General features: G+C 50.1%; 6 protein-coding genes across 6 annotated transcripts; 3 read left to right on the plus strand and 3 right to left on the minus strand.

Annotated features, from left to right (window-relative positions):
• Positions 1-312: 312 nt before the first annotated feature.
• N7474_005935 (uncharacterized protein) lies at positions 313-2476 on the plus strand (the record flags this gene model as incomplete). The annotated part of the gene is made up of 2 exons (XM_057197350.1): positions 313-1620; positions 1673-2476. 2 exons carry the CDS (start codon positions 313-315, stop codon positions 2474-2476), a joined length of 2112 nt encoding a protein of 703 aa, XP_057054746.1.
• A 484-nt stretch (positions 2477-2960) lies between these two features.
• N7474_005936 (uncharacterized protein) lies at positions 2961-4720 on the plus strand (the record flags this gene model as incomplete). Its single annotated transcript, XM_057197351.1, has 3 exons — positions 2961-3215; positions 3293-3637; positions 3692-4720. 3 exons carry the CDS (start codon positions 2961-2963, stop codon positions 4718-4720), a joined length of 1629 nt encoding a protein of 542 aa, XP_057054747.1.
• A 1240-nt stretch (positions 4721-5960) lies between these two features.
• Positions 5961-9819, minus strand: N7474_005937 (uncharacterized protein; the record flags this gene model as incomplete). The annotated part of the gene is made up of 2 exons (XM_057197352.1): positions 5961-7935; positions 7991-9819. 2 exons carry the CDS (start codon positions 9817-9819, stop codon positions 5961-5963), a joined length of 3804 nt encoding a protein of 1267 aa, XP_057054748.1.
• Positions 9820-10744: 925 nt separating this feature from the next.
• Positions 10745-13106, minus strand: N7474_005938 (putative MFS transporter; the record flags this gene model as incomplete). Its single annotated transcript, XM_057197353.1, has 3 exons — positions 10745-10932; positions 10998-12863; positions 12935-13106. The coding sequence occupies 3 exons, from the start codon at positions 13104-13106 to the stop codon at positions 10745-10747; spliced, it is 2226 nt and encodes a 741-aa protein (XP_057054749.1).
• A 3596-nt stretch (positions 13107-16702) lies between these two features.
• N7474_005939 (calcium-independent phospholipase A2-gamma) lies at positions 16703-17056 on the minus strand (the record flags this gene model as incomplete). Its single annotated transcript, XM_057197354.1, has 1 exon — positions 16703-17056. The coding sequence occupies one exon, from the start codon at positions 17054-17056 to the stop codon at positions 16703-16705; it is 354 nt and encodes a 117-aa protein (XP_057054750.1).
• A 1201-nt stretch (positions 17057-18257) lies between these two features.
• Positions 18258-19356, plus strand: N7474_005940 (uncharacterized protein; the record flags this gene model as incomplete). The annotated part of the gene is made up of 3 exons (XM_057197355.1): positions 18258-18508; positions 18580-18929; positions 18995-19356. The coding sequence occupies 3 exons, from the start codon at positions 18258-18260 to the stop codon at positions 19354-19356; spliced, it is 963 nt and encodes a 320-aa protein (XP_057054751.1).
• Positions 19357-21520: the final 2164 nt, after the last annotated feature.

Consider the following 21520-nt stretch of genomic DNA (forward strand, 5'->3'; position numbering starts at 1 on the left):
TTGCATTAGCAATTCCAGGGTTGGCTTTCCATGCTAAGCACTTGCGCTGCGCCATGGTCACTCTGACTGGGGCATGAGGACATACTAACCAATAGCAGTCACCGAGTTCGATAGCCTGGGATTTAAGTGGTCAATGCGCCGCCGTGCTAGTGTTTCTTTGCCAAAAACCTCGCTTGGTTCGCCGAGCCTTGCATGCGGGGCCCCAGACTGGACCATCTACTTTATATCGTCACATCATGGAAAACCAAGCCACAAAGCCACTTAAATGGGAAACTGCCGCACACGTTTTGGCCGCATGGCAGCAGGAACAAAATGTTCAATACCTTTGTTGGAATCGACTCGACAAGAGATCCATCCAATCGACGTCGTTCGATTGTTGCAAAAGCCTGTGTGGAATGCCGACGGCGAAAAACCAAGTGCATTGGGACGCGTCCCTGTACTGGCTGTCTTGCCTGTAATGTCGAATGTATCTTCCCCGAGTACCGTCGACGAGGGAGAAAGTTGGTCTTCTTGAAATATTCTAGAAGAACCGTTGGAGCTGACGAGACTAGGAGTCAAAAGGCAGGAGCCACCAACGAGTACGAAACAGTGGTCAAATGTTTATTCCCTAACACCCCAGTTCAGTCACTCAAGGGCCTTTCGAAAGAGGCCTTGTTAGAGTTGGTGAAATCAGAAAGTGACTATTCGCCAAGCACGGTTCAACATAGTTTCTCCGACGCATCTCCCGACGCCACAATTCCACCAAAACCTAGATCAGTGCCGGACGTAGAAGTGAATGTTCGACTTGATCAGCTACAATGCCAAGATTCGTCTATATTCGAATGGGATGAGACTTCCCCTTGGTCTGAGCACTCTGCCGAAGACGATGTGAATGCGCTTTCATTATCACAGAAAAGGAAGTCTTCTTTCGTTGGCATATCCTCTGTCGCCGCAGCATTGAGGGCCTTGGAAAATGTCGTTCCGGGACAATTCGCGGAGCAAAAGTTTATGCTGTCGAAAAAGTCCACCACAAGCCCAATCGAAGGTCAACTGGTCATTGTAACCCAGCCTTCAGCTAACCGGGTTTCGTCGTACCATGAAGAGCAACGACTGATTGACGCCTACTTTGCCAACATCCATGTGTTTGCTCCTATAATCCACGAGCCCAAATTTCGCAACAAATACTTGACAAATCAGGGTAGTCAGGATAGATCTTGGCTTGCCCTTCTCAACATGGTTCTTGCATTGGGAAGCGTCGCAACCTCTCAGGGTGACTCAGAGGAAGATTTGCAATACTACCAATTGGCACAGCAATACCTATCACTTGAAAGCTTTGGTAGCGGTCGTTTGGAAACACTCCAAGCTCTTGTTCTCATGGGAGGACTGTATCTGCATTATCGCAGTCGACCAAACATGGCGTCCGCAGTTATAGGCGCGTGCTATAGGATCGCAAGTGGCCTCGGACTCCACCTTCACGCATCGGCGGATGTTGAAGGAAAAGCTATCCTCGGGGAAGAAGTGAAACGCAGAAATTGGTGGACTATCTATGTGCTAGATACATGGGGATCGGTCACACTAGGGCGGCCCTCTGCCATGCTGGGTACTTTGATTGACCAACCGAAAAATATTCTCGATGACCAGGTATGAGACAATTTTCTTGAGAAACTCCACCAAGGTTTCTGATAAGATTCAGTTTGGCGAGCTTCCACCGACGGAGCCAACAATTCACTCTCCTCTGATTCACAATGTCCAACTGTGTAAGATCATCAATCAGATCCAGGACAGATTTCTCATTACGTCTGTTCTCAGCGATGAAGAACGACATGTTTACGACGGTATGCTCGTTTCCTGGTTTCAAAACCTCCCACTGTTTCTTCGATTGTCCGATCCTAGCACTCCCGGCCTACATGATGCACGGCTAGTGCTCAAATGGAGATATCAGAACATTCGACTGCTCTTGCACAGACCTCTTCTTCTCGACACCGTCATCAGAAAAATTCAATTTGAGTTTCTTTCACCAAACGAACAATCCATTGTTTCCAAATGCCGACACATAGCAGCGGAATCGATTTTCAGCATCCAGACCGAGTGGCGCGCAACAAAGATGTGCTGCTGGAACGCAATATGGTTCCTGTTCCAGGCATGCCTAATACCATTAATGGCACTAGCAATTGAGCCCACTGGAAGCAGCGACTATCAGAGGTGGTGCAATCAAGTTCAGGTTAGCATTGCGGTTTGCGACGATATGGCGCAACTGAGCCCCGTGGGCCACAAGACCAAGGCTTTCCTGGAACAACTATTCCTGGCAATCGTCAAGACATCACCACAGAACCATCAGTATCAAATCAATACGGATGGGCAGGTGCCATTGGATACTGTCATGGAACTTTTGACTGGTGATTGGGATCATGTCAACGGCTACGATGTATTTTCGCAGTACAACACGCCTGACATGTCATCCCTCGAAGATCAGTTCTTCCTTCAACCATACAACTAGAAGTTTCGTTTGACCAGGAAATTTCCCAATAATTGTTATAGAAGGGTTCTGTCCTCTTCTGCGCATTTTTTCTCAAGCACCGTCTGTGTTTTGTTACTTTCTTAATAGAATCCAACCCTGTTTCTAGACAACCATAAAACGATTTATGTACCTCGACTCCTGGCAGCACTGCAGGGGCGGTTAAATAGTGGGTGCTAGTGGGCACTTTGAGTGTCCTCCATGAGACCGCAAATCCTATTAAGCGACGAATCCTGGAACTTTACTCCCCTCGCATTCGTGGAGTAAATGGATGATCTTCTCCGCAACCCGGAACAGGAATATCCCGATCATCCGAATTGGGGCCTAAACTTGACATGTTATGGTTACCCCTCTCCCGACAAAACATGATCCTGGCTAGGGTGCATAGTCCTGATTTATAAATAAGGGTGGGGTTGAATGGCTGCTCTCCGATCTCGAGAAAATCGACAAGTCGAACTCAAAAACCATGTGGTTGCGAAGCCTTATAGTCCTTGGATGGTTGGGTTACCCCAACTTAATCGCTGGCAGGCCTTTTGAGACGGCCAGTAGTGATAATACTCCTATTGTGGACTTAGGATACGCTAAATATGAAGGCACCTTTTTGAATGTCGGCGTTAACCAGTTTTTGGGCATGCGATATGCTGCTCCGCCTCTGGGGGATTTGAGATGGAGAGAACCCCAAGATCCCCTTCATGAAGACGGAATACAGCCTGCCAAAGAGGTACAAAATATTCTCCGAATGTTTCTTCTTCTTAATAAAATCACTGGTTCATGCTCACGGTCCACCTTGATCCACAGTTTGCACCCACATGTATTGGAACCGCTGGAGTCTTAAGCAACGCTACGAATGAGGATTGTCTGTTCCTCGACATCTTTACACCAAGCAATGCTACTCCGAACTCTAAACTACCCGTCTGGTTTTTCATTCAAGGCGGTGGCTATGCTACGAATTCAGACCAGAACTTCAACGGAACAGAGGTCGTCTCCAAATCAAATTCAAGTATGGTGTTTGTTCAGCTCAACTACCGGGTCGGGGCGTTTGGATTTTTGGCCAGTGAGAAGATCCGTGAGAATGGAGATCTGAATGTTGGGCTACTCGACCAGCAGAAAGCTTTGCAGTGGACACAAAAATACATTCATCTGGTATGTCCCTACCAAGGCTCCAATGCAATGTCACACACTAACGTAGCTCAACAGTTTGGAGGAGACCCAAATCATGTTGTCATTCATGGTGATTCGGCCGGTGGTGGCTCAGTCGCCTATCACCTAACCGCCTATGGGGGTGAGCGTGAAAAGCTCTTTGTAGGCGCAATACCAGAATCACCGTTTCTTCCTACCCACAGAACGGTAGCTGAGTCGGAGTTTCAATTTGCCCGTTTTGTGGCAAATGTCAGCTGTGAACATGATGCAGATGTGATGTCGTGTCTTCGATCGAAAGACGCAGCAACTCTTCAGTCGGCGGATGTGGCATCTCGTTTCCCCGGGACAGAGGAAACACCCCTTTGGTACTTCCTACCCGTGATTGACGGAATATTCTCTCCAGCCGATCTCTACACTCTTTTTGAACAAGGCAGAGTGACGAGGGTACCAATTATGGTCGGTGATGACAACGACGAGGGAACGGCCTTTAGCCCTAACGCTAGCACGTCCTCGGAATTTTTGGAATTCATGCAGGCCAATTACCCTCGACTGACACCAGCTGATCTTCAAGTCATCAACAAAACGTACCCACCTGGGCAGCACCTGCCTCTGCATGCCAGGTATTTCCCCCCGGCTGCAAAAGCTTACGGAGAATCAACGTTTACCTGTCCCGGGATTGAAATTGCCACATCGCTTGCGACTCATTACTCTTCCATGAAGACCTGGAGCTACCGATACAACGTCTGGGATGCTGAATACGAATTGGTAGGTCTCGGAGTGCCACATGTGGCTGAGAAGCCAGCTCTTTATGGTCCAGGGAACGCGGGAGCTTGCGATAATTGCTCTTATCTGACCTACAACGCGCCAATGGTTCCTATTGTTATGGACTACTGGATCAGTTTTATTCTGACCCTGGATCCAAATACCCACCGACATTATACGGCTCCAGAGTGGGAGCCCTGGGGACCTCATGGCAGCCAAAGATTGAGGTTCCAGCTGAATGCAACAGCTATGGAATCTGTGCCCAATGATCAAATGCGCCGGTGCGCCATCTGGAAAAGCCTTGCTAAGACTATGCAGCAATAGTCTTCTAAGAGGCACCGGTGTTCTTGCAAGAAGCCCGCTAGTTTGTCAATTTGGCGAAGCCGCAAATCTTTGGCATGTTGCAAATACCACTTAAGAGGCAGAGTAAATATCAGTTAAGTAGACTAGAATCAAATAGTTTCCTTTGAATGAACACTCATTTGCTTTCGGGGGCTGTGATCTCTCTCCATGTTCGGGTTTAACTTCTGTAGAATGAGTAGCATGCATCAAGCCTCTCAGAATACAAATTTTAGTTCTAATTTATAAAGCACTAGTAAGCGGAATCACCAACTATTCGGCAGGTGTCGTCTTGTGAAGGCTTTACGCCTTCCCAGCTTTTCCACTCGAGCCCTTAATCAGAAAGAACTCACCAACGATTAGTAAATTCACAGCGAAGACAAGGCTAGAATAGATCGTGTAAGGGAACTGCTGGACAACAAGAGCGCATCTTCTACTACTTATGCATTCACAGTGTATTGTGACCATTCCATCACACAGTAATTTTAACTCAAGCAGAGCTCTCGTCTCTCTATCGACTAGGATTCGTTTCTACAGACAGTATGTGACGCTACAATTTCAATTCATCATCTTATATGCGTGTATATAGGTGTATACCCAATGCTTTTCTCGTGTTCATAGGTATACGCAATAAATCAAACAGAGTCATATATGTGGATTTGTTCCATCCGCATCGTCGTGTATATATAGCCTGGACCCAGGAGGCACCGAGTCCATGCCATTCCGAACAAATCATGGCACAAAACAAGGAAAATAGGAAACGCCAGTCGTAGCTTCTCGTGTATCCAGCTTTGGACCAGATGCAATGTAAGTCATAAAAGAAAGAAATTTGGGGGGATAAGGGCGGTCATGGTTGAATCAAACAGTATCATGTCGTGTGCGTTTGTCGGAGATAAATATGTTGATTATGTTTGAGCTAACAGGATCAGAAATAATCACTCGGTAGACCAATGAAGAGACGTCGTATCGTGAAGAGAAATATATCCGTGATGGCCAACGAAACATGAGGAATGGGTGAGGAGGGGTGGAAATGTAGCCCGATGCTGCTTTTGTTGGGGAAAGAGAAGGCTCATGGAATGTACGTAGGAGCGGAAGTCAGGAACCACGTCTCAGCAGGCGAGGGATGACTGGGACTGCCGGTGCAAGAGCGAGGGGAGGCGAAGGAAGGAAATAAAGAGCAAGCAGAATAAAAGCATCCCAAAATCATCCAAAAGGCCTCACAGTTTCAAAGAACTCGTTTGCGCTCATTCACCAGACCGTCCTTCTCCCACTCCTCCAGAAGGCGAGCTACTTCCCTGAAGGAGACAGGTTTTGTCAGGAATAGATCAACACCCGAGGCCAAGGCTTCAGATTCATCACGCGAGCTACTGAGTCCTGTCAAGGCGATGATAATAGCTGGCCCATAGCCATCACGCTCACGTTCCAGAGAGCGGATGGCGCGTGTGGCCTCAAACCCGTTCATGACAGGCATGGACATGTCCATGAAGATGATGTTGTAACCATTCGGCATCGCTTCGACGGCTTCGACGGCCTGCTTGCCGTTCTCGGCAGCATCCAACTCCGTCAGCTTGCGCTTCCGCATGAAGGTCATCATCAGATTGAGGTTGATGCGGTTGTCGTCGACGACGAGGACACGCGCCAGACGCCGGGAGTTCACGGACCCTTCAGCTAAAGGTGGTGGTAGAGGAGCCGCGGCGACTATTTCTGGTGGTGGGGTGACCACGGACGGGCCATCTGGGCTTCGTTCCTCGGTGGATATGGGACCATTCCCGATGATCTCGTCACGCTCTGTGCGTGGAGTGGGGGGCGGGGAGACTGCCAGAATAGTAGTGGCAGAATCATCGGCAACATCGGACCCGACTGTCGACTGCGCAGCTGACGTTCGAATCGGCAGGTCCATTCGATCCTGAGGAATCGACGGGGAAACAGCCCCGGGCTGCAGATGCTGCAGGCATTTGAGAATGCTCCGGGCCAGCTTATGTGGCCCACATGGACGCCGGATGATATCGACAGAGGAGGCAAGGGGTAACCATTCGGAGCACACCACGCTGTAATCCACCGACCTGTGGCAAAGGATAAGCAGTGCCGATAAAGTTGACGTTGAGGGGCCGGATGAACGAAGTGCGGGTAGATCCTGCTCATCTATGACGAGCACATCAATGGACTGGTGAGATCGCCAAGGGACAAGTTCGAAGCCAAACCAGTCGGTGAAATATCGGACAATCTCATTCCAGGAGGAATCCAATGCGTGGGCAGGATCAACGCCCCAGATAGCGGCCCGTTTGCCAGAGTACCCTTCTTGGAGCATATAGGTCTGCGCCAGAGTTTCCTTCTGATGCAAAAGGGGCCCATGAGGTTCGATGGGTGGGCTCTCTTCGCCAACAGGTCGTGCCAGTGGTAGAGATACCCGCACAACAGTACCTTCACCAGGACGGCTGCGAATGCGAATGTTTCCATTAAGGGCCTTGACGAGACTCCGAACGATGGACAGGCCAAGGCCTGTGCCTACAGCCAGCGAGTCCTCCTGAGCAAAAGGAGTATAGAGTCGCCCCCGAAGAAACTCCTCCGAGATGCCTTTGCCCGTATCGGAGATGGTCAACGTAACCAGGTCCTCCAAGCCTTGCCGCCGAGAACGGCCCTCAGAGTGGCCCTGTGCCTCCAAGCGAATCGAAACCCGACCAGCATCCGTGTACTTCATGGCATTGCCAAAAACATTCATAATGATACGGCGCAGAGCACCGGGCTGGGTACGGTAGATCCAGTTGTGATGTGCCACATCAATGATCACGTCCACATTGGACCTCGCCGCCGGCGTTCTGGCGGCGTTGTGTGCCATCAGCACGGGGAGATCGGCTGAGGCGGTAGAACTCTGGCCGTAAGCGTGACCAAGGCAAATGCCCTCCACCACTTCTTCGGCCAAGACAGCGAGGTCCGTCACAACGTAGCTGTCCAGATGGGCAGCCAACTTATCTGTCCCTTTGAAATCAAGCGGAGATTCCTTTCTGCGCTTCATTGATTGCCATGTGCGTTCGAGCGAGACTATTTTGCTGAAGTCGAGAACTTGGTTCATCGTATCCAACAACGTCCTGCCACAAGAATTGATGGTCTCGAGCAAGGACTCCTGGAATTCATTCATATTGGTGCCATGCAGAAACTCGGCTGCGGCCAAAATTCCATGAAGCGGGCTTCGAAGTTCATGGCTAAGGATGCCGTCAGTAAAATCTTTGGCGCAAAATATTAGAAGCAAAAACTTACGAAATACTTCCAATAAAGTCGCCCTTTTGGCGATCGGCAATAAGTGACTCCACCCGACTATACTCGGCCATGATGGAAGACCCAAAGCCGAGAACAGAACTCAACTCCACGGCAGAAGTAAAGACCTGTGTCTCCGTGGTGCTCCAACAGAAACAGCCAGCGAACCACTGCGAAGTGGCTGCGTTCCACAGCGGAACGAACATGATTTGAGCGGCCTTGGGGAAATACTTATTGAGCATAGAATTTTCCGCCGCCTTTCGTCGCCGTCTCACGGGCTTCGATACCTCAATGGTCGGAGCACCTCCAGACGGCGATCGGTTATTGCTACCAGTGGGTGACCCTCTATGGAGCACATGCTGGTCGTCGTCGTCGTCGGACGTCGAGATCAGACCGTCCCGATGGAAAGACCACAGTTTGCCCTTTGGGTAGCGCCGAAGAAGCGTCTGCAAAAATGACCGATCAAGATTGGCGGCCGCGCAAGAGACTGTGGAACCGGCACGCGGAGAGAATGGATCGTCGTAAGTCGACATGGATAAGATGGGCGCAGGGCCGCCCGAGTCACTGGAGCAATCATTCCCGTGATCGCTTTCCAGCATGGGGGAACTGTTCGCTTCCAGGAAGATGACCCCGCCGTCTCGACTTAAATCAAGGCTCTCGCGAAGCAGGTTCGCAGCCCGCCGGAAACACCAGGAATTGGCATGGGAGTCATCTGGAGGTAGCTGGTTTCGGCTGGTGCCGGGTAACCACTCAGGGAGAGAGCCCGTCACATAATCGGAGGAGCCTCCAGTCTCTAATTTCGAGACAGAAGCTCCAGAGCTCAGAGATCGAGAGTCGTTACTTGATGACCGGTCGTTGCCCGGACTATGAGATGGAATCTGAGGTGCATTTCCGAGGCTGTGCTCGCGTGATCCACCAGAGAAACTGATGCGCTGGTTCGTCGATCGGAGAGAGCTTGATGGGTGAGTGGTTGAAGGATGGACGGAACTGCCGGTGCAGGACGGATCGAAGTTATCTACGAAACTCGAACTGCCCTCGACGAAAAAGGCAAGACCACGGGACAGACGAGCGGCACGTCGACCCTCGGAGGCTTGGCGGCTGACTTTGAAATAATCCATCACGAGTGACGCCAAAGACCCCAAAGTATCCTGTTCCAATGCCGTCAATCCCTCGCGAGGCTCCGAGCTTAGAACGCAAAAACATCCCAAATTGATGTTCTTCTCGGTTGTCAACGGGACTCCGGCGTAGAATTTATAGTGCGGTTGGTTCTCGACAAACGGAAGGTGCTTGAAGCGCGCATGCTGGCTCATGTCTTTGACCTCCAGGAAGTGATGCTGCGCATTCTGGCGATCGGAGGTAGGTAACGCGACAGTATCCTGAAATATGGGCCAAGCCTTGCGGCTACCCGTGGATCCCAGCCAGAATTCATCGTCGTGGTCATGGATAGTCGTTTCGTTGAGGTTGAGAGAGGGTGTAGCTTCGGCCAGTACGAATTGCGCGTCGCGGTCTAACACGCAAATGAGAGCCCGGTCCACATTCAGACGAACCGCGGCCAGCTGTGCGAAGGATGTCAGGGTATTGTTCGAGGTGCCAAGGATCAACGACTCCGGGCCGGTCGCGGTGGACGGCTGCGAAGTCGCGCTGCTGTTGGAGTTGGCCGAGCCATCCGCACTCGGAGTATGGACTGTGCTGGCGGGGTCGGACGAGGGTAAATCATCGGCACCTGGCGGCAGCCAAGACGGGGCGAGGGATTCCTGCACCAGAGGCTGGTAATAGCGATACAGCTCTCTCACTCTGCGGTCGTCCGTGTGCGATTTAGAAGTAGTCTTCATGATTTGCCGCTAGACCCGGAGTAGTTGGGATGCAGTCCGGCATCCTTAGGACTCCAAATATCAAAGGTCGAGAAGGGTAAGGAGCGTGAGCACCTTGTGGGAGGAGAGGAGGTTGAAATTCGCGACCACACACAAAAGAAAGGAGCGACGAGCAGGCTTAAATGCGCAAGTTGACACTAATCAAAGTGGGCAGCGATCCAAGGGAACCAGGTAGAATCTGGGCTCCAGAACCCTCCAGAACCGCACGGTAGTTCTCTGGACAAGACGCGATGGAACACAGGTTGAGCCCAAGAGACGTGCAGAGCAGGAGCTCAGTTGGTTGTCAGAAGAGAAGAATCCCACAAAGAACGAAAGGATCGTCTGTCAGGTGGGGAGAGAGGCACACAGGCGGGTCATGGAGAAAGACTCCAGAAGTAGTGATTCGTGACGATCGACTGGCCCAATTGGCCGATCGGGCGTGCCCGACCAGTGTTAAGATCCCTAGGTCGTGGGGTGGTTGATGTGGAGGATGTCGTGTGTGGCGGTACCTGGCGGTACCTGGATGGCGGAAGCCACAACATCAGCATTGGCTGGGAGAGTCATGGAGAGCGCTGGTTGTGGACGCCTTTGGAGCATTTGGTATTATGGGTATGGCCAATCAGCATGAATGTGGAGCCATGCGAACACCGTCATGGCTTAGGGCTGGTGGGAATGAAACATTATTGCCAGAGCTTCAGGAGATCGCCAGTGCTAGTGGGTGCGGTGGCGGTGGCAAGGCCAAGTAACTTACACATTCGTGCTTGTTACCAAATGCCGCACCCGATGACGCGGCTAGGGCAAGGGCGCTCTGCCCACGTGATTCGGTCATAGATTCTTCTATTCTTCCCACTATCTCGTTCGTCCACTCGAGAACTATGTACATACGGTATGCATAGCATGATTCGAGTTAAAGCCGCTCCATCAGCCGCTTCCGGACAGTCCACATGCGAGCCCGCTTGCCATAGATATACATGGGGATCGACATGAGCAGGCAGAACAGCTGGATGCCCCCGATGGCCAAAAAGACGGTGCGCGAGCCATCCGCGTCCAACCAGTCTACAATAAAGAGAGAAAAGACCAGGCCGTGGAGCACGTCTTGAGGACGGCCAATGGGTCAGCGGAGGTTATCATTAGAAATGCGAAAAAAGGGGAAAACTCACTCTTGCTGAAATTCAGTGTCACCAGGGCCTCGCCGGCATACTGGCGGTAGCTATCAACGCAAAAGGTGATGGCGGTCGTGCTACCGAGACAGCAGCCGAACGAAATCAGCCCGAAGAAGATCGTGGGCACGATCCACGCGTCGTGAACTTGGGAACTCCACCCAAAAGCCATCAGGCCGATGGTGGTCGACAGGCCGATGGGCAGCGCCATCACGAGACGGAACTCGGGCTCGTAGATGCCGCCATTGCGCTTGGTCATGTATCGTACCACAATATCCGAAACCTTGCCCGCGACCGCGGTGCCGAGGAGACCGCCCACAAAGGGAGAGATGTAGATCAGACCCGTCTGGAGAGGGGTGAAGTTGTAGGTGCTCTCAGACTCAAAGATCGTCGCGATGGATTCCGAGATAACGATCAACCAGCCGACGGACAGCGCGTACACCACGGCCGACCATAGGACCGCTGGGTAGGCGAACAATACAAACGGCCGCCCGGCGACTTTGAGCCACTTGTCGCGCGCGATTCTCCCATTCCACACCTTCAATGTCTGGGTGTAAGGTATCTTGGCACGTTCGCGCAGCCGGTTTGTGTACTGTAGACTGGGAGTCATCGGAATTCCAGGCTCCATCGAGTCGCTGCGCGCAGGTGAAACTGCGGTACGACGGAAAGCTTCCAAGTCGCCCGGATGCGCTGAGGGTGCAGCAGTTGGGGAAGGGGCTTGTAGAAAAGTATCCGGCTTCTCTGTAGCCGGGGTCATGACAGATGGGGTCATAGCTGGGGTCATGACTGGGCTCATAGCTGGAGTGGTGGGCTGGGTGATAATCTGATCACTGGTTTCACCTCCGGGAACACCATTGTCTTTCTCATTCTCAACGCCTTGTCTCTCACCTTCGCGCTCATCGGGGATGCCAAAATGAGCATGCTTGGACTTCTTTGGGGATGTAATGGCGGCCGAATCCTCCTCAGGCTTGTCGGTTTGATCGGGAATCTGTGCACGGGGACTACGCCCGCGATAGAGTCCATGAGACATAATGTCGGACACCCTGCGGAGCGGGTGCGGGCGTTTGTGAGGACGCCGTGGCCGAGGCGTGCGGTCCCAGAAGGTCTCCGGGACGAAGAAAAACAGCAAGACCAAACATCCCCCAACCACAATGGCTACAATCCAGAACACCCAGCGCCACCCGAGGCTCTCGATAATGGCGGCACTGACCAACGGGATGAGATTCTTGCCGCCCAGCAGCAAAAGCGTGTATATACCAACTCGATACGCCCGTTCATGCAAAAAGTAGATCTCGGCGATGGTGGCCGAAGGAAGACACTCGATGGGGCTGACAGCAATTCCCTGGAAGATGCGTGCAATCACCAAACTGGGGTAGTTGGGGGATGCGGCGCACCAGAGGGCCGAGATGATAAAGAGCGTCGCTCCCAGGAGATAGATGGGCCGCTTTCCGAAGAGAATGGCAGTGGGAGACATGATCACTGAGCCGAGACCCAACCCCAACATGTAAAGACCCGTGGTGAATGCCACCTTTTGAGTGCTCACATTGTACGCCGCTGCAACTTCGTTGAACCCAGCCGCCAGCACGGGGGTCATGCCTCCTCCCAGAAGACAATAGAAGCCCAGGGAGAGCAGTGCAGCGTCTCGACGCCACATGGGCCAGTTCAACGGGTCGTTCACCGAGTCATCCGGCTGGGGATCAAGGATAATCTCTCCATTAGGCGTTCTTTTCTGCGGTTGTTGGGGGCCGCGGGAAGAACCGCGGGAAGGCGGATTGAGTGATGGAATAGAGGAGGCGGACGTCCGCGCGGGTTGATGTCTCATGCCCAACGGTTCATTGCGATTCGCTGACAGAAGCAGGACCGTTCCTAGATGAATGAACCAACGGTTAGCTGCAGTCTTGTGTGGTGAGCATGATCCTCCTGGGTCAGTCACTTACCCGGTACTTCATCCGTCAGTTTGTCACTGAGAATTCCAAGGGTCGACTTGGCACGATAAGTGTTCTCCTCGCTGGACTCGGACTCGGCCTTGGGGTTTCCTCCAAACATTCTCCTCCAGCGCCGTACCGTCGCAGCCGGCCTCCGCAGGGTGTCAGGCAATGACGTCTCCATATGCGGTGCCATCCGGACTGAGCGGTGGAAATGGTTGATATGGCTCAGGAGTTGTGAAGCGAGCACGCTGTGAAGGTTCTTGTCAGTCACCGCGTAGCTTCGAGCGCAACACCTTGGGAGAAAGCGGGGGTGGGTCAAGGGACGGAACACGCACGTCTATAAGATAGATGATTAAGGAAGATTCGGCCACCCAGTCTAAACCGGTGAACAGAGCGAGTCAATGATAATAATAACAAGAGCGACAGATCGAGTTCCCCGGGGTGAAAGAGGCAGGATGGAGCTGCAATCACCGCTTGCGATAGAAACCCAACAGGGGCAACTGGACGGCAGCACTGTGCGGCATAGCTTGATGGAACGGAAGAGCCGAGAGGTGTAGAGATATGTTTCAGCAGAGAGCGAAAGGCATCACTCATGAAAGTCATGCGCTTGTCCGCAAGCAACCTCCATGATCGACAGTCAGCCCATGTGGTCAAAGGCGGTGAGGCACCCTCTCATCGGGTTCCTCCTTCCTTCGATACTTCCTACCCTACTCGCTACTCGGTATACACGCTCCGATGACTATTATGGACTCCCGCGATATGCGTTGTCGGGGTGCATTCCTCCTGTCCAGTCATAGCCAGGCGATCATCATTGGAGATAAGCCCCGTCATGCATGCGCCCGTTAGCTCTCGCACGGCCCACACGCCGTAAAGCGAAACTTCCTCGGCGGAATGCAGCATTCCTGCGACCTGAGACACGCCGAGCCATGGTGATTATTGCGCTCTGGTTCAGATGACTCGCCTGTCGTCATTCTGCAGTCTGCGATCGCGGGGGAAAGAATCTCATTGTCACCCCTCGGACTATCGTGGTGCCGCTGGCGTCATCCCAGCTGATCTAACCCCGCCGATCTATACGCCTATTTTCGGGAATGCCCACGTTGGGCATACCGTTGGTGCTAATCTACTCCTCCACTCTACCGGAGGGCTTGGGCTGCGGTCGGAATGACCTGACCGTAGGTTTTATCTTCGGCTCTGCCATTCCTGCAACGTCACCCCCGCCAGTCCACTCAGCAAGTCGCGGGGAAGAATACGCGTCAATTGAAGGTATTCTGTCCACGAGTGTTATAATTAGCTTTCTGTGCCATCTCATCGGAATTCACTGGCAACCTAAACCCACATTGAAGACTTATACAACTAGACTCAACTGACTATTCCACGATGGTAATGGGTGCTGAAGCAAGAGTTACACAGGTGCAGATGAGTATAGCGCCTTTTACTCCATCTATGACACCAAGGATTAAGCCACCTACCTAATCCCCTCCCAGATGTTAGCATCTCCCCGTAGAGCGTCGGGTTTGCATGACATGGCATTGCCCCTCCTCGATGAATTCTGCATACATACAGGATAATGCCTGGCACGTCTTGGCTTGCTCTTTCCGTTTTAGTGCTCACTGCTTGCTCCCTGAGTAGAACTTAGCACGTCGCTGAGCGCCTCGATCTGCTCACGGATCATGACATAATCACAATAGTCTGCTCGGGAATTGATAGGGACACCCCCGTTTTTGTTAGGGGCACCCCTACTCCTCCTCTATGTTGATCTGCGATATTCTACACTCCTCTACAGCTGGATGAATGGCAGGAGACATATCGTGAAAAACGAAGAGTTTGACGGTACAGCACAGATTTATATAGTTCAGCCCTAGGCATATCAGCCCGACAGTTGATATGGACTTTTTCGCCTATGTGTACTATCATGCGACCTATGTGATGGTCCAGTTCGACGAGACGATACACTAAGCTTACGGCGTTTGTCGACAGCTCTGGCTACCCCCGGTCGTATTTAGTAGATCCCCTCTCCCCTTCGTTCCTCCCTCTTCCAAACTAAAGTTCTAGTCGAAACGCACTCTTTATTTAAGAACTAGCTCCTCACAGCCTACAGATGATGCGTAACAGGAGAGTACATACTCTCCGATCCAAGATTTAAGTTGCGTACGGAGCGTAGTCAGAAGATCTGAGACCACTACGGACACTAAGCCGCTGTAGACGCCAGTTTATGGACTAATATCAGAGCTAGACCTAGATCCATGGACGTACGTCCACCTTAGACGTAAGTCCACGGCCAGAAGTACGGGCTCTGAATCACCGGCCCTGAATCTACAGCTCTCTCGCCACAGGCCACCAGTCCTTAGGTTGCGGTCACAACTCCAAAAGCCTTGGCTGATGGTCCTAGTTGGCCAATGACCTACGGCCCATGGTCCAGCTTGGTTATCGCACGCACATCTCCGTCGCCGGACGACGTCGTTGGGGCGACACGGTATTGGACCTTCCTTCCCTCATCTAATATAAGACAATGGCGGTCACGAGACCGTCAATCCTTGATGATATGGAATCTGTCTCAAATAAGCATTATGGGTAACTATCGACCTGACTTGTCACCATCCAGGTTAGTAAGGCCATCTGGTCGACGGTTGGCAGGCTGAGAGTCCCACAAGGGCTAGATCTGCGGGACATAAGTCCAAACTGGTCCCGGTGTCAACAAATTTGACGACATAGCTAGATCACGTGGCCTAAGTGGCTATGTAAATGTCATGCGAGAGTTTTCTTTCAATCTGCCTATGCGAAAGGGGGTCTTGGGCGAGTCCAAAATTGCACCCACCTAATGCACCTAGGCCCTAGCCCTAACCGCCTACGTAACTTCTCCTTCGCCTTGCTGTCCAGGCTCGCGCTCCTCAACCTAATTCACAACCGTGGGCCACCCCGCCGAGTGGGTCACCGCAGAACACCATATTTAATGTTGTTTTTTACTGTACAGCATCCAGTAGGTCAGCGCTCAAGAGCTCCACGTACTTGCAGGATGCTCGTCACAATTGTGACGGCTTTAGGTAACTGTTAACGTGGCTCCAGGTCCAAGACAAGCATCTGACTACCGTCCTTGAACCGTCGAGTCTTTGAACCAGAGAATAGAGTATTTTCCAAAATTCACCCCGTGCTCGAAGTTGATTGACAGTCAAGCAACTTGTCGGCCGGACTGACGTTGAAGATTCATCTTCAACCTTTAGGTGACCAGCGAAACAGGCATATTAGAAGAGGGGAGGTAGGAAAAGAAATTCTGAGAAGGCTTGAATCCGCACTAAGCTGAAGGCTAAAGAGTTGACCGGGGGACGTGGTTATGAGGGCCGATTCAGAAGTTCCTGTACATATCAACTGCTTAAGACGCCTTATTCCGTAACTGTAGAGATTGTCGGGTCTATGAGAGGTGACAGGTATCTGAGATGGATTTGGCAATGAGTGACTGAATTATCTCGAACTTTGGCCTGGCCCGACATATCTGTACATTTAATCTGAGGCTTTGCCGCTTGCTGTGCTTCTCTGAGATCTCGTTAGACCTTTACCTCCTCACACAAGGAACACCTCATGACACCACATTGCTGGCATGAACTACATAATTCTCCGCTCATTGGACCATAGTCACATCTGCACTAGGGCCACGTTAGCGCATAAGTATGAGATTGAAATGTTATAGAAGTTGACTAACACAATACCACACAAAAGGCTCAATGACGTAGTAGGCCCGGGATTTGTGGTCTGGTGCTATATCACTATGATCATCTCCAATTGCTATGGGGTAGTCTGCGACATGAGATTAAGCTTAGCTTGCTTGTTGATTTTGGTACTGTCAGAGTAGCTCGGTTCGTCCCCAAACCTACCTATTGACGAGGCACTCAACGTGAAAACATCAACGAACTTCTCAATCGTCCTAGTCTGCTCAGAAAGATAGCTTCGGGTGCGCGCAGGGACGGTGCTATCCTGCTCCCAGCCCGATAAGGTGATATCGAGGCCACGATCTACGTTAAATCGAAAGTCCTTGCTGCGTTCGGCCGCATCAGCGGGCTGAGCTGTTGTTAGATACGGACTTCTCTCGACCATATCACAAATGAGCCGGAGTGTGGACGGCGGTGGGTTGAGTGCCATTTGTATCTCAAGAGACTAACGCGTGCTGAGTGATAAATGAAAGATGGTTCACATCCAAATCGCGGGGCATCAAGGTTGTGCCGGTTTTGTAATGTCATCATACAGTACCGTAACTAGCACAAAAATCGGCATTGTTTTCGAGCCATAACTAGCTCGCCAAGAGCCTAAGGTCCAGCGGGGCGGGCCCCATGCCCATGGGCCCCCATAGGCATGTCAGCACAGCGTATTACCCGCTCATTATGGGTATGGGCTGTGCAGAGGTCTACTCATAACTATCGGAAGCGAGAAATCTGGTATTCACTAGTATCGAGCTGAACAAATGACTCCAGAAAGGGGGTCACGAAGTGTCTGAATTGGAAGCTATCTAGGCTGCCCTTGTCAGGAGGCAACAGATAGATAAATGGACAGGATAATAAATCAGCTTGAAAGCTCAATATTTGGGTAGTATATAATGTCTCGACAACAAGAGTTACCGCTGAAGGTTCAATACAGAATGTAGTCATGTGAGCGAACTCATGGTTAGGGCCCGGTTCTTACAGCCTTATGTATAGGGTGAACCTAAGAATCTTACATTGTGTGCTTGATAATTGACTAGGCTAACGGCTGATGGTGGAGAATGGAAGGAATCGCTGAATCCTAGGCGTATTGCACGGTTGAGAGAAAACAATCCCATAAACAAGAGTATCTCGCCATACATATTCACCATCTTCTATAGACTTGAAATTTTTACTAACTTGATGACTTCAGTCCATATGATTATCCCACAGTTCCGTAAATCTTGGCGGGAGGACTTTTGTGCAGGCACGTAGGCTCCAAACTGCCAACTAGTATTACGAAAGCAACACGATTCCTTTTCTTAATACGCTAAAACGGGCCCTAAAACGGCCCTTAAAACGGGGGGGCTAAAACGGGGGGCTAAAACGGGGCAAATGTGTTAGTAAACACAAGCTCGTTGATAATAGTACAACCAAGATTTGCGTGAATCTAAAGACTAATTACTATTGGCTTAGGTCTAAGGGGCACTCCTAGGAAGCAAAAGTAGTGGTAAAATTGATTTTTTATAGAATCACCACCACGGCTTTATAAAGGTCGTTGCAACCTTTTAGTGCCCTTTCTGTTTGCTTAATATCTGCTCGAGGGTTCAAGCCGAGCTCATTCTTGTTTTGCTCCTTTTGGTCCTTCTGCTTGATACTTTATCATAATGAAGTCTGTCAATCTGTTAATCATCCTTCTCGGGTGCTTTCTATTTGGCGCTATCGGGTCCCCAGTATCAACGGATGGCCATATCCATGATAAACGAGGGCTCGAGGTAACCAATGGGGATGAAATTATCTTGGTCAACACACATACCGGTGCTAAGAAGGACATAGCAGCAATCAGTGAATCGGACCAGACATGGATCGAAAAACACACAACCAAGATGAAAAGCAGGAACATACCATTTCTCTCCGCGTATGCTTAACTATTCCTTTCTGTCTTGACATATTTTATATTTTGAACACTAATCTAATATTTTCTCAAAGTATCCATGCGTACTACAACTATGACCCTCTAGGGAAAGGAAATAAGCCTATAGCAAAGGCTGAGGTTCACTTCTGGCCGCCAAAGGATGAGAATAAGCAACAGCAAGAAATTATGAAAACAAAGCTTGACGCCGCGAAGATCGAGTGGAAGAAGACCGACGCATACAAGAATTTGAAACAATATCTTGACGAGCTTAGCAAAGATGTTGAGGTCTCGAAGATTATCGGCCTAGGCTGTGGATCCTTGGACGGCCTTAACCCTTTCTCTGAAGCATCCCAGACACGAAATAGGGGACGATCTTACATTCAACTAGCAGCCGTGCTTACGATGCAGGAGGACCTCAAGAGTGGTAGGCGGGCCATTACCTTCCTCACAAAGAAACAAAGAAGAATAAGGATACTAATACTTTGGTAGGACCTGAAGTCATCTTACAAGATCCAACCTATGGAGATAACGAGATCGATTTCATGACCAAATCTGGCTCCTCAGGCGGCGTTCAAGTCACGAATGATCCTGATGCTTTCGACGCTATAGACGAAAAAACCATTTTTTTCAATATAGGAGGATACGAGGGATTTTGGTATCGCATCGAAAATGGTCCGACACCGGTCGCTATAATAACTGATTCTCTTGATACGACCATTGGGAACCGGCCTATGCTGAAACCACAGTCGGACTTGCTCGAAAAGTACACCGACCCCCAGGAAGTTGCACCCGCAGGTACGGAGGGACTAGGCAGACACCCAACGAAGTTCTGGACGAGAGCGTGTAACTAGACATGTTGAGTGTCATGTCAAAGATAATGTCAATGGAATTTTACGAGTCATGATCTACATGATCTGATTCGTCCATTTGATGTAACCCAGCTCTGGCTCCCATCCTTAATAATCTGTTTTGTATTTAAATTGTTGATCTGCACAGGTACCTTTGGTCTGGTAAGAAAGAAGTAGTTGTCCGAAATACAACTGAGGGCAGGCAGACGTCAGGCTATTGTATCCTCCCGACGAAATGGACCATCATAGGTCGCATGTTCGTACACATAGGCCAAAAAGGCCATGTCAGCACACCATGGTTTTCACTAGCTTGGCTGTTGGGAAGTTATGGATAGCACCGCCAGATAACTATTAGATTATCGGGATAGGAAAGAGGATACAAAGACGACAGATGCTTCGCGATTAAAAAGAATTAGATAGAAATATGCGTCAATTCCTTGCACCCTTCCGACCTCGAAGATAGTTTTTATTGGTTTTCTGGTGCCTTAATTTGGTGGTACATGTTCAAGTTGATAGGAAAGCTGCAAGCCCAAAGTCAATCAGTATTAATATCCGATCCCGCTTCTTCTTTGGCGTAGTAATTTCGTTCAGTGCCAAGACGATGAACATCTCCTGCATGTCTGCGAAGATTCATCTCATGTAGTAGATCTTCGCCACACATATGACATCTTCGTTCCATCAAGTGCTTCTCTCGAAAGTGTCTCAACGTTGACTTATATTCGCTATATTTCTGCATTCGACGATGAGTTGGAAGCAGGGTATTGCCATAACATTGGAAACACCGTCGAGGCTTTTCTGCCTCTCTGATATATTTCTCGGCCTTGTCTAAAAGGATGTCTTGCTACGAGTGCTCGGGAGAGCTGCAGTTTATCTTAGTTGGCTATACCCGCCCCCTAATTAGTCGGGCCCTCACCAACGGAGAGCAGTGAAGGCCCTCCCCAGCGAAATGCAAACCCAGCGAAATGCAAAATTTACCCTACCCACCAACTTTGAACTCCTATTACCAACCCCCACGATGACCAAAATTAGACCTGAAATCGAGAAGAGGATTGCTAATGCCCTAGGCGCGTACCACGATCGCGACAAGCCAAAAATCGCAGAGTTGGCCCGGGAATTTGACATTCCCTACCACTAGTTGCGGGGGCGCGTTCAGGGTCGCCAATCTCATTCGCTAGAACTCCATCAAATAAAGCCCTTAATAAGGGCCAAGAGGATGCGTTAATTGCCTGGATGGTGTTCTTGATCGTGCAAATCTCTCACCTCTTGCCTATGAGATTGAGGGCGCTGCAAATGACATTTTGTTACGAAGTGGTGCCGACCCGTCCCGACGCGTTGGCAAAAATTGGGTGCATCGTTTTATGAAACCCCTCCCCGAAACCTTCAGATTTCAAACCCAAAAAACAGTGGAAGCAAAGAGGCTAGACGCAGAGAGATTACTAGCAATAATTGAGTTGTTTCATAAATTAGAGGGTGAGATAGAAGCTATTAAAGTCGGACCACGCAATATCTACAACGTTGACGAAACTAGCTTCCAACTCGGCCAAGGAAAATCCCAGAAAGTTGTGACTGAGTTTCTAGATAGAACAAAGCATGTCCCAACTAGTGATATAGGGGAGTTAGTGATAGGAATCGAATGTATCGCAGCAGATGGTTAGATAATGCCTCCGATGATATTATTTGCTGGCATAGTTCACCTTGAGAATTGGTATCGAGATCAGCTAGATTTACCTGATGACTATGTCATTGCGACGTCGCCAACGGGCTGGAATAATGAGGTAAGTGCTCATTTATTTGATTAATTGATTGATTAATTAATTAATTATTTATTTGGTTATTTAGGTCCGCGCATATCAATGGTTGCAATATTTTGATGAGCATACAAAACCACAACTTCTACATCGTACAGACTATCGATTATTATTTGTTGATAGCCATGAGCCCCATAAGAAGCTCAATTTCATCAATTTTTGCCAATAGAATCGGATACTTCTATACTATTTCCCTTCCAAACTTACCTACCGTCTTCAACCTCTCGATTCTAAGCCATTCCAGGCGTACAAGCACTATTATCGGAGGGAGAATAATAGGACTAAACGATAGGGTAGGTCAGTTACAGAGAAGAGGGATTTTCGTCATCAAATCTATAGGGTTCGATTACAGACTCTTA

This window comes from Penicillium riverlandense (genome assembly GCF_028828495.1).
Source record: "Penicillium riverlandense strain IBT 135883 chromosome Unknown utg000003l_segment0_segment0, whole genome shotgun sequence".
Lineage (NCBI taxonomy): Eukaryota > Fungi > Ascomycota > Eurotiomycetes > Eurotiales > Aspergillaceae > Penicillium > Penicillium riverlandense.